The sequence below is a fragment of the Dromiciops gliroides genome, chromosome 1, assembly GCF_019393635.1.
Source record: "Dromiciops gliroides isolate mDroGli1 chromosome 1, mDroGli1.pri, whole genome shotgun sequence".
Classification (NCBI taxonomy): Eukaryota; Metazoa; Chordata; class Mammalia; order Microbiotheria; family Microbiotheriidae; genus Dromiciops; species Dromiciops gliroides.
Window position 1 is genome coordinate 114,818,235 of NC_057861.1, and position 14,953 is coordinate 114,833,187.

General features: G+C 38.3%; 1 protein-coding gene across 1 annotated transcript in view; it reads right to left on the reverse strand.

The window, feature by feature from the left end:
- The window catches only part of DEPTOR (DEP domain containing MTOR interacting protein), a 172,035-nt gene that overhangs the window by 41,880 nt on the left and 115,202 nt on the right, over positions 1-14,953 (reverse strand). The window contains exons 7-8 of the mRNA XM_043978971.1: positions 5,483-5,553; positions 2,062-2,166 (exon numbers count right to left, since the gene is read on the reverse strand). Coding sequence (XP_043834906.1) covers positions 2,062-2,166; positions 5,483-5,553 — 176 coding nt within the window. The remainder of the gene's footprint in view (positions 1-2,061; positions 2,167-5,482; positions 5,554-14,953) is intronic.

Below are 14,953 nucleotides of genomic sequence, written 5' to 3' on the forward strand. Positions count from 1 at the left end.
TAACTTCTGTCTGCCTCAGTTTCCTCAACTGTAAAATGGAGATAGTCATAGCACCTATCTCCCAGGATTGCTGAGGATCAAATGAAATAATACTTGTAAAGTGCTTAGCACAGTGTCTGGCACATAGTAGGCTCTTAATAAATGCTTGTTTCCACCACCCATCCCCACCTTTCCCTCTTGCCTGGATTAGGATAATACATTGGTTTCTTTCCATGCAACCTCTCTCTTTTTCCAACCTCTTCTACACATAGCTGCCAAAAAGATATTCCTAAAGCACATACAGAACTTTGTCACTGCCCTGCTGAAGGAGTTTTAGTGTCTCTCTCTTACTCTAGGATAAGATGAAAGTTCCTCTCTTTACCATTTAAAATTCTTTCCAATCTGTCTCAAGCCTGTTGCCAGGATGATTGTCCATTACTCCTCTCATACATTTTACACACCAGCCAAATACTCCTACTTGTTATTCTAGGTAGATAGATAGAAAGAAAGAACATTAGGTGCTTACAATGGAGTGTACTATGGACAATTAGAAACATAAAATGAAAGAACATAGAGTGCTTACAATATAGTGTACTGTGAACAATTAGATATATAGATAAGTAGATAGATAGATGATAGATAGATAATGGGAATTTATTATGTGCTTACCATGTCCAAAGCACTATGCTAAGTGCTGGGCATAGAAATACAAGCATAAAGAAAGATAGTCCCTGCCCTCAAGGAGCTTACAGTCTAATTTGAAAAGGGAGCTGAAAGGCAGGGTATGTGTGTGTGTGTGTGTGTGTGTGTGTGTGTGTGTGTGTGTGTGTGTGTGTGTGTGTGTTAGCAAAGGGGCAAGAACACCTAGGCATAAGGTGGAGATAGCCAGAAAGTGGGTGAAAGTCTAGTTCTGGAGTCAAATCCAAAGTTTAGTGGTGGGAAGGGGATGGTGTGAGATGAAGATAATGGCCAAAGTACAGGCAACACAGTTTGGAAATGATGGTATGAACATTTTATTTCCTATCTCCGTGTCTTTGCACATGCTATAATTCCATGCCTGGAATATTCTATCACCTTACCTCTTCTCTTTGGAAACCCTGTTTCCCTCAAAGCTCAGCTTAGTTGTCTTCTCCTATAAGGGACCTTTTCTGATTCCTGCGATTGTTCATGTTGTCCTTGAAAGCACGCATTTGAATTTTTATGTATATATTGTATGCTTACTTATTAGTATACACCTAGGTTCCCCCCTAGAACATGAACTCTCTGAGACAGGGGTATATTGGTTTTGTCTTCGTAGCCCAGTGTCTGACACATAGTAGACAGTTAATAAATGCTAGCTGAATTTAATTTAATTCTGTCTTCCATTTTATGATAAGTCCACTCAAGGTTCAAAACAGAAAATTAGGTGAAGTCTGAGGGGGGCCTACTCCAAGAAATATTTATTGACTTAAAAGGCCCCAAGCATCTTATGTGACAATCATCTGTTTCATTCATGAGCAGGCAATTTGCAAAGCACGGAAATATCATGGCAACTGTACCGAATGAAAAACAACGGCCAATGTGGAATCAGCTGAGGGGGACAGGAGGGAAAGTGAATGCTGAGGTCTCTTCATTCGGCATGAGAAAAGGAAACTTGATACATATGATACTGGAAAGTCATAAGTAAGAAACAGCCCCTAGGATCACAATCTAACCCAAAACAAGAGGCATTTAGAGGGTGTTCTATAATTGCACATGTATAACCCACATCTGAGGCGGTACCTCAGGAGTGGGGGAGGGGAGGGAGGGATAAAATTTGGAACTCAAAACTATAAATAAAAATATTATTTTTTTTAAAAAGAAAGAAAAACTTTGACATCAAGGAGAGAGGGTGTGTGTGTGTGTGTGTGTGTGTGTGTGTGTGTGTGTGTGTGTGTGTGTCTGTTGATGGGCACTCTGAGGAGGGTGACAGGACAGAACAAAGGCAGGTCTACGTAAGGGCACATGATAAAGCCACAGAGACTTGTGATCCAAGAAGACAACACAAAATAGAAAGCTCAGTATGACAACAACAGGGAGATATAAAAGACAAGAGAGACATACCTTCATTCCAGCTGCAGCTGCTGGGCCGCTGGGATCCACAGCCTGTATATGACATGGCTTGCTTCCTCTTACAACAAAGCCCCATCCCACTGCATCACCAACAATCTAGGATCCATGGGAAAAGGGAAAAAAGTCCAATTAGGAATCCTTGGAAAATACTTTGGAGTTCACCTTTGGTTTCAAGTGAAAACCAACCAATCAATTAATAAACATTTATTAAGTACCTATTATGTGACAGGCACTGTGGTAAGTTTTGAGGGGGAAAAAGAAAATAAATATTACTTTTGTTTATTCAGATTCAGTTTAGGTTTTACCACAATAGTCCTCTGAAGTAGCTGGTACATTCCGTAGTGACTCCATTTTACAGATGAGAACACTGAGGTTCTGAGCAGATGAATGACTTGCTCACAGTCAAATCTCTATGAAACATCAAAGCTGAGACTTGAACATAGGTTCTTCTGGCTGTAGATCTTGGACTTTTCCCATTATACTCAGCTGCCTCACTCAAGCATAGGCTATGACAAAGCCTATCTCTGCTTCAGGTTTAACTAAGCAGATCTATTTATTTACCTGCCCTGAACTGATCATATTATCAAGAAAACTTAGCAGAATACTAATCATCCTAATGGCTGATATTTGTTGTTGTTCAGTCATTTCTGTCACATCTGACTCTATGTGACCCCATTTGGGGTTTTCTCGGCAGAGATACTGCAGTGGTTTGCCATTTCCTTTTCTAGCTCATTTTACAGGTGAGTAACTGAGACAAACAGCGACTTGCCCAGGGTCACACAGCTAGTAAGTGTCTGAGGCCAGATTAACTCAGGAAGGTATCTTCCTGATTCCTGGCCTAGCCCTCTATCCACTGTGCCACTTAGTTTAGACATTTAAGTCTGAGTTCTGACATGTACTGGTTGTGTGTTCCTGTGCAAGACATCGGACCTCTAAGTGCCTCCCAGGGAACTCCCTAAGACCAGCAGTTTTAGATGAAGGAACAATCTAATACAGAGCTGTGAAATGACAAATCCAGACAAGGAAGGAACCCCATAATTGGATCTCCTGAAGGTTTTCCTTGTAGAGAAGGCATGTGAATGATTACAATAATGTAAAGAAAAACAACATTGAAAGACATTGGAATTCTACACAGTGACCAATCTTATTGTTAGAGGACTGGAAATAAAACACACCTACTATCTTTTAGGGGAAAAGTGGTGGACTACAGTTGCAGAATGAGGCATACACTGTCAAGCATGGCCATTACATTGGCTGTTTTCCTTAACTATATTTCTTTGTTATAAGGGAACATTCGATTTGGGAGAAAGGCAGATTTGATATGTGAAAGCTATTTTTTGTAAAATGCACCAAAAATAATTTTCTTAAAAAGATATAGAGATGTATTCAACTTGCATGCAGCTCATGTTCTAAAAATGTCTAAGTTGGCTGTTTCAAATACATTTCTTCATAGAAATGATGTTTTATTTATAACGGTTAAGTTCCCATGCTAGCCTGTAAGCATTTAATCCATAATGTAGCTAAGATAGTGCACACTGCAATGAAAAATAATACCAATGGCCAAAAATATGATGGCAGTTATACAAAATAGAAACACCAATAAAATGACTTAATGTTATTTTAAGCATTGGCGCTTGAGAAAAAGTAGGTTTAACTAAGGGAGGATATAAAGGTAGATTGAAAGTTCTGGGGATTCAGAAGAGAATTTTCCAGAGTTTGAGAGGTTTATTATAGCTACTTCCACTTAAAAACAGGTAAATTTTCCTCTATATAGGGGTATCACTACCTTGACCTCACACTTAGGCATTATTTCTTATATCTGAAATTGAATAGAAAAAAATAAAAGGTGTTAGAGAGGGTAGGGAAGAAAAAGAGGCATGAATAGAAGATTTTCTCAAGGTCACCGAAAACAAGAAGGGGGTTAAAGAGGCGATGGATGTGCCCTGGAAAAAGTGAAAGTATGAGCTGAAATTGATTGTACTCCAAGTAAGTTGGAAGAAAATGAGAAAGTTTGGTGTGTGCACAGTCCTCCCTGAGGCAGGAAAAAAGAGGTGTCAGGGAAGAGATTTTTGGATCAGGTTGTATTATTCACCAGGCTAACCACCAAAAGCCACTGTCCATCTGGAACATTTTTTCTTTCTTCTTCTGGCTAAAGTAGGAAGTAGTGGAGGTTTTTTGCTTTTTTTTTCCTTATAGAATCATAGAATCCTTCTTTGCTTCCTTCCTTCCTTCCTTCCTTCCTTCCTTCCTTCCTTTTTTTTTTGTGGGGCAATGAGGGTTAAGTGACTTGCCCGGGGTCACACAGCTAGTAAGTGTCAAGTGTCTGAGGCCGGATTTGAACTCAGGTCCTCTTGAACCCAGGGCCGGTGCTTTATCCCCTGCGCCACCTAGCTGCCCTAGGATCATAGAATCTTAAAGTTGAAAAAGAACTCAGTGGTAACCTAGTTCAACCATAAACAAAAGTAATCCCTATTAAACCCTCCCCAACATATGGTGGTTGTCCAGCCTTTGCTTGAAGACCTTCTTGAGAAGGAACTCACTAACTCCTGAAGCAGCCCATTCCATGTTGGGATAACTCTGTCAGGAAATGTTTCCTAACATCTGTGGTTGCTTGTGTTCAGAGTAATCACAAGTATCATGAGTCTAGTGGATGTCACTAAAGTAAGGCTGCATGTCAAAAGCACTGTTTCCCTTCATGGATTCATGATATTATCACTTGAGAAAGGTCCTCAGACCTCAGAGTTCATCTAGTTAAACCTCCTCATTTACAGGTGAGGAAACAGAGGGACAAAAAAACATTAAGGGATTTAAGGTTATGTAAGTAGTAAGTGACAGATTGAGGATTCAAACCAATGAGTTTTGATTCTTGTTTCAACCCCACTTCCCCTGGGTCATGCTTTTATAAATACACCACAGTCTGTCTCTGCTTTTTCTTCTCTCCTTGGCAATCTTCCATTCTGATTCCTCTAATTTGTCTAGATTTTTCTTAGAATTTAACTGCAGTTCAGGAGGATTGTACTATTTGTATTTCAAACTGTAATTACATTTGGATAGTGCATTTTTTTAAGATTAAAAGCACACATTGAACTGCAACATTTTGAGTTCCTTTTTTTCATTAATAAATTTGTGATTTAAATGTCCAAAGACCAAGAAAACTTTTGATAATAATTATTAGTGTTAATAATTATTTTAGTAATTATGATACTTACTATAATATACATATGCTATAATTAATATAAAAACATATTGATAATTATAATAATAGCCCTTTAAGGTTTACCAAGTCCTTTACATGTTAACTCATTTACACATATAAAGAAATTATTTTACCAACACAAAATCTGAAAGTCACTTTCACAGCAGTTTACAATCCATATACCAAATGGCACAGGAAAATAACCAAAGCACCTACAGTGAAAGTCTTTCTTGCATAAGGAGCCCCCGGTGTCAGGAGTTCTTCAGAAGTGACTGGTCTCTTTAACACTGTGAAAACAGACAAAGGTTGTTTAACAAGCTTCAGGAAGCAAATATTTCACAAGGCTCATGCAAACTATATTCTGCTATTTTCTCTCTCTCTCTCTCTCTCTCTCTCTCTCTCTCTCTCTTTCTTTCTTTCTTTTTTTTGTGGGGCAATGAGGATTAAGTGACTTGCCCAGGGTCACATAGCTAGTAAGTTTTAAGCGTCTGAAGCTGAATTTGAACTCAGGTCTTCCTGAATCTAGGGCTGGTGCTTTATCTACTGTGCCACCTAGCTGCCCCCCATACTCTGCTATTTTCTCCAGATCTTGGACTTGGTGGACTTTAAAATTTGAATTGTCATGAATATTTAATATTGACCCAAGTTATAAAGGCCTTCTTTATTCAAAGGGTGGGCCAATGATTCAGGTCCATAAAGTACAGGAAGACACAGTGTACCACTGTGGCTGTACTCCTGATCACTAATTACTCAGGAATGGGTTTTCCTTGGTTTCTTCAATATATTGAAAAATTCAGCTGCTCTAAAGTCAGATAACACCTACCACCCAAAGAGCAAGTTATCCCACTGTTTCCCCTTCTCATAGCCTTTGGGATGGTTGTTGTTCAATGACAACTTGGTTATTTTAATTATTGCACCATTTTCTCCTTCCACTCCATGAAAATATTGAGAATACCCTCAAAAGAATTTGATGACTTTTACCATATGATGTCATAAGAAAATGGCATATATTGTAGAGTCATGAACATTTTTTAAGAGCTGGAAGGGATCCTGGAAATGATCCAGTACAACCCCCTCACTGTACAGATGAAGAAAATGAAGTCCAGAGAGAGATGAAATTACTTATCTAAACCCAAAAATATTTCTAAATGCTATATGGCAAGCCTCAGTTTTTGTTCTTTAAAACAAATGCTCAACTATTTGGGGAATATCTCATTCCCTATATTAACTTACTTGTTCATAAATGACAGAGGTAAAACTGGGGATTCCTTAGAACTAGAATAAACCCTAAGAATTTTGAGGTATATGTCAGCTCTAGTAACTGTTTCTAAGATACCAGGGGATAGGAAAACATCCTTGTTGCTTCTAGTTTTGGTGTCTTTCTTGAATAAGGACAGGAGGAAGTAAAAAGTAAAAACAATCCTCTCATAACCTCTTGACTGAATTTCTTCAATAGTCTCTTAATTGGCCTTCCTGCTTTTAGTCTCTTCCCTTTCCAATCTTTGGAGTTGTTTTTCAGTCATTTTCAGTTGTATCTGATTCTCTGTGCCCCATTTGCAGTTTTCGTGACAAAGATACTGGAGTGGTTTGCCATTTCTTTCTCCAGCTCACTTTACAGATGAGGAAACTGAGGCAAACAGGGTTAAGTGACTTGCCCAGGGTCACAAAACTACTAAGTGTCTGAGGCCAGATTTAAACTCAGGAAGAGGAGTCTTCCTGACTCCCAAGCCTAGCACTCTATACACTGCACCACCTAACTATCCCATTCTAATACATCTGCCAAATTAATATTCCCAAAACGCAGATCTGATCATGTTACTTTCCTTCTCAAATGTTTAGTGGTTCCTTATTTTCTCCAGGATCTTCAAAATAATCAAATAAAATCATTAATCTCATATTTAAAGACTTTGCAATTTGACTCCCAACTTACTTTTGGGTATTATTTTCCGTTACTTCCTTTCATATACTCCCAATTCTAGACAAACTGGTGGTTTAGCTGGTTTAACCTTCCATCTTTCACTTAAGTGTGCCCCATAGCTGAGATGGATTCCCTTCCCAATTCCACCTCCTAGAAATTCTAACTTCCTTATAAAGTTCAGCTCAGGTGCCCTCTCCCATGTGAGGCCTTTCCAAATGTCCAATTTTTAACACCCCCTCCCTGTTAAGGTTATTTCGTACTGATTTTACTATATTTTATTTTTAATAAAATTTATTATTGACTCACCATAACATTCTGTATCTCCCAAGAGTGTAAGTTCTTGGAGGGCAAGGCCTTTTTATATTTATATTTATATTTTTATATTTTTTGGTCCTTGTATCCCTATTATCTTGTCAAGTAAAGTCAGTACACATTTAATACCTACTTTCTATCAGGCACCATTCCAAGTCCTGTGCCTGTAACATAGGAGACATTTAATAAATTCTTGTAGAATTAAATTAAATTAGCCTACCTAAGAGGGTCATTGACAGACTGTGTTAATTCATAAAATACTTGCAGCATAGATGATGATTTTTAAATACCCACTCCCATCCTCTTGCTTAATGCCACTAGAGAGACTCAAAATAAGTTATAGTTCACCTAATTTTTCTTGAAGTTTTTCCTTTTAAATGGTAAAATATTCAGCACATTTTTATCTGGGCCTCAAATCCCACCCACTTCTTCCTTCCTCATTCTAACTTATTGGTGGCATTCTGCTGATTAAGAAACCAGATACTGCAGAGGGGATTCTCAATGATTTTTGTAGCCAGAGCCTGTTGGCAGTAGGGCTCTCTTTTCATTTTGAGCTTGGCTCTGTTTTTCTTGAACTGACTGATATTGGGGAGAACCAACAGGGATACTCTGAAACATCCCCTGGAGAAAAATCAAAGTCCTTTGAATTCCCCCTGCTCCCAAAATGTTATTGGATAAAATTTGTATACCTAAAAGGACAAATTAAATGAAAAATCTAAATTCCTGAAATTATTGACTCTTTGATAATTTTAATTGTTTCCAAATCACAGTGGATGAATAAGGAATTAAGTCAGTTTAACATACAGACAACCAATATATTTTTTTCAAGTAACTCTATTAAGTGTTTTCAAAACTACTAGAAAGTAACCTAGAAATAAAGCCAACAGCTTATTTTGCAGTCCACTATCAGAACAGTAAAATATTTAGCCAATGCAGTAAAATGTCAGTTTTCTATCTGGTGATTTAGTTTACTTTTATTTACTCTTCAAGGCACAAAAGACATAAATCTATAAAACAGGGCTAATAACATCATCTACCTTAGAGAGCTGTTGTAAAGATCAAATAAATAAAGTACTATAAAATGTTAGCTATTAACATTTTTAATATGCTTATAAAAAGCTTCTGATCTGATGGACCCATTTTGAAGAGCTCAGGTTGCCTTCTTCCCACCTCAAACAACACTATAGGCATTCTGTTCCTGGGTAAAGGTACAGAAATTCAAAGGCAAAGTGACAAACCTGTCTAAAGAATTTTTACACCCAGTTCCCTGAAAACCAAATATAGACCACCAATAATGACCCCTGTTCTACACCTGCTCAGGACCATCCAAATGTACCAGAAGTCAAAATAAAATCCAGTTAAGTGGTGATCTCATCACTTCTTAGAGATTTAATTACCACCTCATCCTAATGATTCTCAAAGCTACCTATGTTGCCCTAACTTCTCTGACTTCAGTCTCAAATCTCCAACTTCCTTTCAGATACCTTGAAATGAATGAATGTTCAGTAGACATCCTAAACTCATTATCTTTCCCCCTAAACTCTCCCTACCTCTTACTTTCCCTGTTATTATCAAGGGTAACTATCCTCACAATACCTCATTATTGACTGATTATCTGCATATGCACTATCTGTATGGATATGTGTATGCATATATACATGTGCATATATGTATGCATATCTGTATTGAGGATTAAGCTCATTTGGGGGGAGGGCATTTCTCCACATTGCTGACCAGTTCATCATAGAATCATGATATTTTTAAAGCCACAAGAGAGATTAGAGATCTATCCCTTCCAACCCCTTCATTGTACAGACCACAAATCTGAAACCCAAAGAGTTAGTTAAAAGTTAAAGTTCTTGACCGAGGTAATTATCAAATAGATCTATGATCTCATCAGTTTTAAATAAGAGCCTACTTTTTCCCTGAATGTGGAAATGTAAAGGGTGCTGGCAGCATTTCTACTCCAGTTTGTATAAATGACTTGAGTTTGTCACCAAGTGACTAAGAATATTCAAATGCTCAAGTGAATTTGTGGTCTCCTTGATTCGGGAGGTCCCTCTAATGATCCAAATCACAACCTATCCAAACCTATGTATCCTGTGTGACCCTTGTCTATGTCCCCTAGAGGCAAAAAGGTGATATAACAAATGGATGGAGCCCAGAAAGCTATTTAATAGCCCTGGGTTCTTACATAAATCACTTAACCTCCTGGACTCAGTGTCCCCATCTGTAAAATAAATACAATAAGAGCATCTTGCCTCTTACTGCTATCTCATCTTGTCAGGATAAAAAAAGATGAAGTGCTACATGTATGTTAGCTATTGCTATTGTTAATAATAATATGTTTATCCTAGGAAGTCCATCCAACATGCTAGAGGTCTTCCTTGCTTTCTCCTGATAATCCAAGGATAACAATAGAGTGCTCTTGCTTCTCACATATCACGCCCTCAGCTTTGCCATGTGACTAGCACATCTTCTTTTCTTTCCATAAAACTGCTATATTCTACTACTGGGTTTTGTGTGCCTAACCTATTCTACTGATCTACCTCTCTATTTCTTAGCCAGTACCAAACAGTTTTGATGGTTGCCCCTTTATAATAGTTTTAGATCTGGTATAGCTAGGCCATCTTCCTTTGCATTTTAAAAATAATTTCCTTGATATTCTTGACCTTTTATTCTTCCATATGATTTTTTAATTATTTTTACTAGCTCTATGAACTAATTGTTGGTAGTTTGATTGGTATGGCAGTGAATAAGTAAATTAATTTAGGTAGAATTATCATTTCCCAAATGTTGTTTGACCTACTTATTCTTTAGGGTGAGATTATTTAATTTCCAATTCATTTATGGTCTATCTTTCCATGGCCCTTTATTACACATAATTCTTATTGCAGCATGATCTGAAAAGGATGCATTTACTAATTCTGCCTTTCTCCATCTCACTGTGAGGTTTTTATGCCCTAATTAATACACGATCAAGCTTCTTTTGCTGGGAGCTAGGGCCTCAGTCACTGGCTTTCTGCTCTGAGGCCTCAGCAGCTTTCAGCTTGTTCACTGCACTGGAGTGGCCCAGCCTAGTTGGGCCTGTTGAGTAGCAGATACCCCAGCTGGCAGATTGCCTTCTGTGTTGGGACTGGAGGCCTCATAACCGGCCTGCTATGCTACTAGCTTGCTAAGCTAGGACCTGAGGTCCTCAGCTGCTGATCTGTGCTGTGACTAAGCCTTTTGCTGGTTTGCCCAGACACCTTCTACACTGAGCTGTGCTCCCCTTTTACCCAGATGAAACAGACCTTTTTTGGAGATCTTTTATGTTATCTTAAGTTGGAAGATTGTTTCACTCTGGTTCCTTTTTGCCAGTTTTGCAGCTCCAGAATCTGTTGAGAGGCTTAATTTAACATTGTTTCTGAGGGAAATTTGGAAGAGCTCAGGCAGCTTCCTGGTTTCACTTCACCATCTTGGCTCTGCCTCCAGAACTCAAGAAACATTTTTAAGTGCTTATAATGTATCAAACACTGAGGTATTATCTCATTTGATCCTCATAATAACCCTAGAAGGTAGGTGCTACTATTATTTTCCCTTTTTTTAAGAAACTGAAGCAAATAGAGGTAAAATTACTTGCCTAGGTTCATATAGTTAGTAATGTCCAAAGTCAGATTTGAATTCGGGTCTTCCTGACTCCAGACCCAGGGCTCTATCCATTGTGCCTCCTAGCTGTTGCTAGGTTTTATGGAAAGGTTGGGGTTATTAAGGGAGAGAGTCTTATAATTTTCCCAAAGCAATTACACCAACTCTCCCCCTCCTCCTTTTCAACTCTGGGGCCCAATTCATCATTCATATGTACTGTCTGTTCCAAACATACATATTGATGGCCAGGGTCCATTGGGTGTCCATCCAAATACATGTTGTATTCTGGGCAATATACATTCTTTATCCCTTTGATCTTTCTTTCCCATGTGGATGAGCAAGCCAAGCTCTCTTGAGTGATGACAGATCTCTTCCAGGAGGCTCCTCATTGTTCCCTGGGCTTGACACAGTCAAAACAATATCTTATAAAATCAGGAACATCTGGAGGATCTCAGTATCCATCGGGAATCCCTCTTCAACTTGGACTTGGTACTGGAGCTTTCTAATCATGATGGTGAACATCTTGGGTTGGCACACATATTTCTGGTTTATGTCTCACCAGATGTTATAATCAGAAGGTCACTCAACTTATTTATTTTTGATATCTTTCTAGAAACAGATCACTAAAGATCAGAAGGTGACTGAACAGAGTTATATATTGTCATATCATTTAAGAAATATTAAATGTTTTAATGCATAGATGGGAGACCCCTTGTTTAAAAAAAAGCCTACATCATCTTGCTCTATCGAATCATATGCTTTTAAAAAAAATCAACAAACAATAATGACAATGAGATCTTATATTCCTATACAGTTCAGTCAATTGTTAAATTGTTAAGATGTGGTTCTTGATAAGTATCATCTGCAAAAGCCTGCATGCTCCTCAGTAATATTCTCATCAAAGATGCCCTTAGTTTGTATATAAATAACTTTCATAAAGATTTTACACACATGGGACAGAAGTCATCCTAAACATATAGGTTGATAGGTAACAGTGTTCTCCTGGCTATCTCGTTTTAGTATCAATGGCCACCCCTCCTTCAGAAACTTTACATATTGATCCTTTACCACCTTCACTACCAACACGAATCTCCTTTTATATATGCTTAGTCCATGTCGGCCTCAATTAATAACCCTACCTTTTGGGCTGGCCAAAAAGATATTTGGGCAGAATATATACATATACACGGGCAGAATCCACTGTAGCCTAGGTAATGTGAACTGTCATATCAAAATCTGCAATGACCCAAATGGCTTAGGAATTCCCAAAACATTTACTGCTTAAAGATAAGAAATTGAAGGTTGCTGCTATCTTGGGTTGGGAGGGAAAAGAGAAAGGATTAAGCTATTATCAGCCATTAATATCTTAATAGGAATTAGATGATCAGATCAGTCAATCACCTGACAGGGCCCCCAAGGGAGTGGGACAAAAGCTTACATCAATCAGCCAAAACTTAGAGGAGGGGAAGATCTACAGCAGGAGTTCTTAACCTCTTTTGGGTCACGGATCCCCTTTGGCAGTCTGGTGAAACCAACGAACTTAAGAAAAAATGATTTAATATGTATAAATAAAATACATAGATTACAAAGGAAAAGAATTATATTGAATATACCTATCAAAATATCTATTTCTTGTTTTAAAAACCAAGTTCATGGACCCCAGGTTAAGAACCTCTTGTTTGCTGCCAAAGACCGGGTATTTAGGGTAGCAAGATAGGGAGGACACCAAAAATGTAGTGGGGTGGAGGCCATGCAGAAACAGAGACTGAAGGGCAATAGAGGCTGACTTCATAATTCTATCAAGGATTGTATGGGCTTAGTGTGTTCTCCTGCCTTGTCTAGATTCCCTAGACAGGCTTCTACTTTCTAACGGCTTTCCCCAATCTCTTTTAGTAGCCTAATAAAGACTTCTTTATTCGTTTCTCTGCTCTGCTCTTAGTCCCAAATAATTTGGCTGTTAACCAGCTTTGGGCATGAAGAGCATTCCTCAAAATTCTCTGGTGTTCTTTATAATAATTCAATTGCTGGATTCTTTGCCTATCATTTTATGAAAAAAACATTTATTCACCATGAAGGCGACCATGTTTCTCTTCTTAGACATCTCATTATTGCCTACACAGGTCACACTGAGAGTTTAAGAGGGTCTGACATTTTGTGAAGGCAAAAATCCAAGGAGCTGAAGATTGCTTGGACTTTCTGCCTCTTTTTTAAATTTTCTTCTCTAACACTTGGATACCACTATAGCCCAGAGGGAGGAAAGCTCTTGGTGGATCTGTTTCATTCCTACTGATTCTCTCTTTATGAGATCTTCAACCTGAGTGGGACTTTAGAGATAATCTAATCCAACCACTTTGAGGCCTGAAAATCATTAAGTGACTTGTTCAAGATCACACAGGCAGAATGAGACAGATGCTGAATTCAAACCCAGTTCCTCCAAATCCAGAGAGCTCTTGCTAGTGCATCATAAGCCCACAAATGCTTTATTTGCAGGGTTCTTATTTTCTTCATAGCTGTAACCCCACAACCCACCCAGTGCCTAGCATGGTATTCTAGATAGAGTCATAACTTAATATCTGTTTAACTAAATTAGCAAAAATAACTGAGGCCCATATACTTATCAGGATCCTTTGCCTCTTTCAATACTGATCGCTTACCTCCTTCTACATGAAGCCTTTTCTTATCTCCGTTAACTACTAGTGCCTAATTCCATACAAAAACTACCTTGTATTTATTTTGTGTGCGTTTACCCCAATAGAATGTAAGCATGGGAGGACAGGAATTTCTTCACTTTTGTCTCTGTATCAGCACCAAGAACAGTGTTAGATACATGACTATTGATTAAAGACTTTGTTCTTCAGGGTGTCACAGGATTAAGGAATGTATGTTCCCATCCAGTATTGTTAAAAAAAAAAAAAAGTTGAAATCTGCAGATGTATCTACATTATATGTGCATGCCTTGTTCAGTTGTGTTCGAATCTTTGTGTTCTATTCTTCATGATCCCATTTGGAGTTTTCTCGGCAAAGATACTGGAGTGGTTTGCCATTTCCTTCTCCAGCTCATTGACAGATGAAGAAACTGGAGCAAACAGGGTTAAGTGACTTGCCCAGGGTCACACAGCTAGTAAGTGTCTGAGGCCAGGTTTTTACTCAGGAAGAGTAAAGGAAAAGTAAAGAAGGCTCCAGGCCTGTCACTCTATCCACTATGTCAGCTAGCTGCACGTATATGTGTATAACCAACAATACAATCCTGAAACAACTTCTAAACAATTCCGTATAAATAATAAAATTTATTTTTGACAAAAGTATAAAAGGTCACTAATAGAAACAGTATCATAGGTTTAGAGCTAGAATGGACCCAATAGGCCATCTAGTCTAAAGTTTCTTAAATTGTGGGTTGTTACCCCATATGGGATCACATAACTGAATGTGGGGGGCGGTTGCAAAAAATTTGGCAGTAAATATTTGACTTGTATACCTATTTTATATACCTATATACCCAGGGTCACATAAAAATTTCTCAGGGGAAAAGCAATCGCAAGTGGAAAAAGTTTAAGAAGCCCTGATCTAGTCCTACTCCCTCATTTTATAAAGGAGGAACTCAGGCCAGAAGAGGTAGAATGACTTGCCCAAGGTCACACAAAGCAGAAATGGGATTTGAACCTAAGTCCTCTGACTCTGAACCTAGTACATTTTCCATTATGCCACTCTGCTTCTCTCCTGTTCTCCTATGTTTCTCCATAAGCAGCTTAATCAGTTTCTCCAAGGCTATAATAGCTTTCAGGTAGATTCTGCAATCAGGAAAGACCAGTCAGGGTCTTCATGCAGCAGCA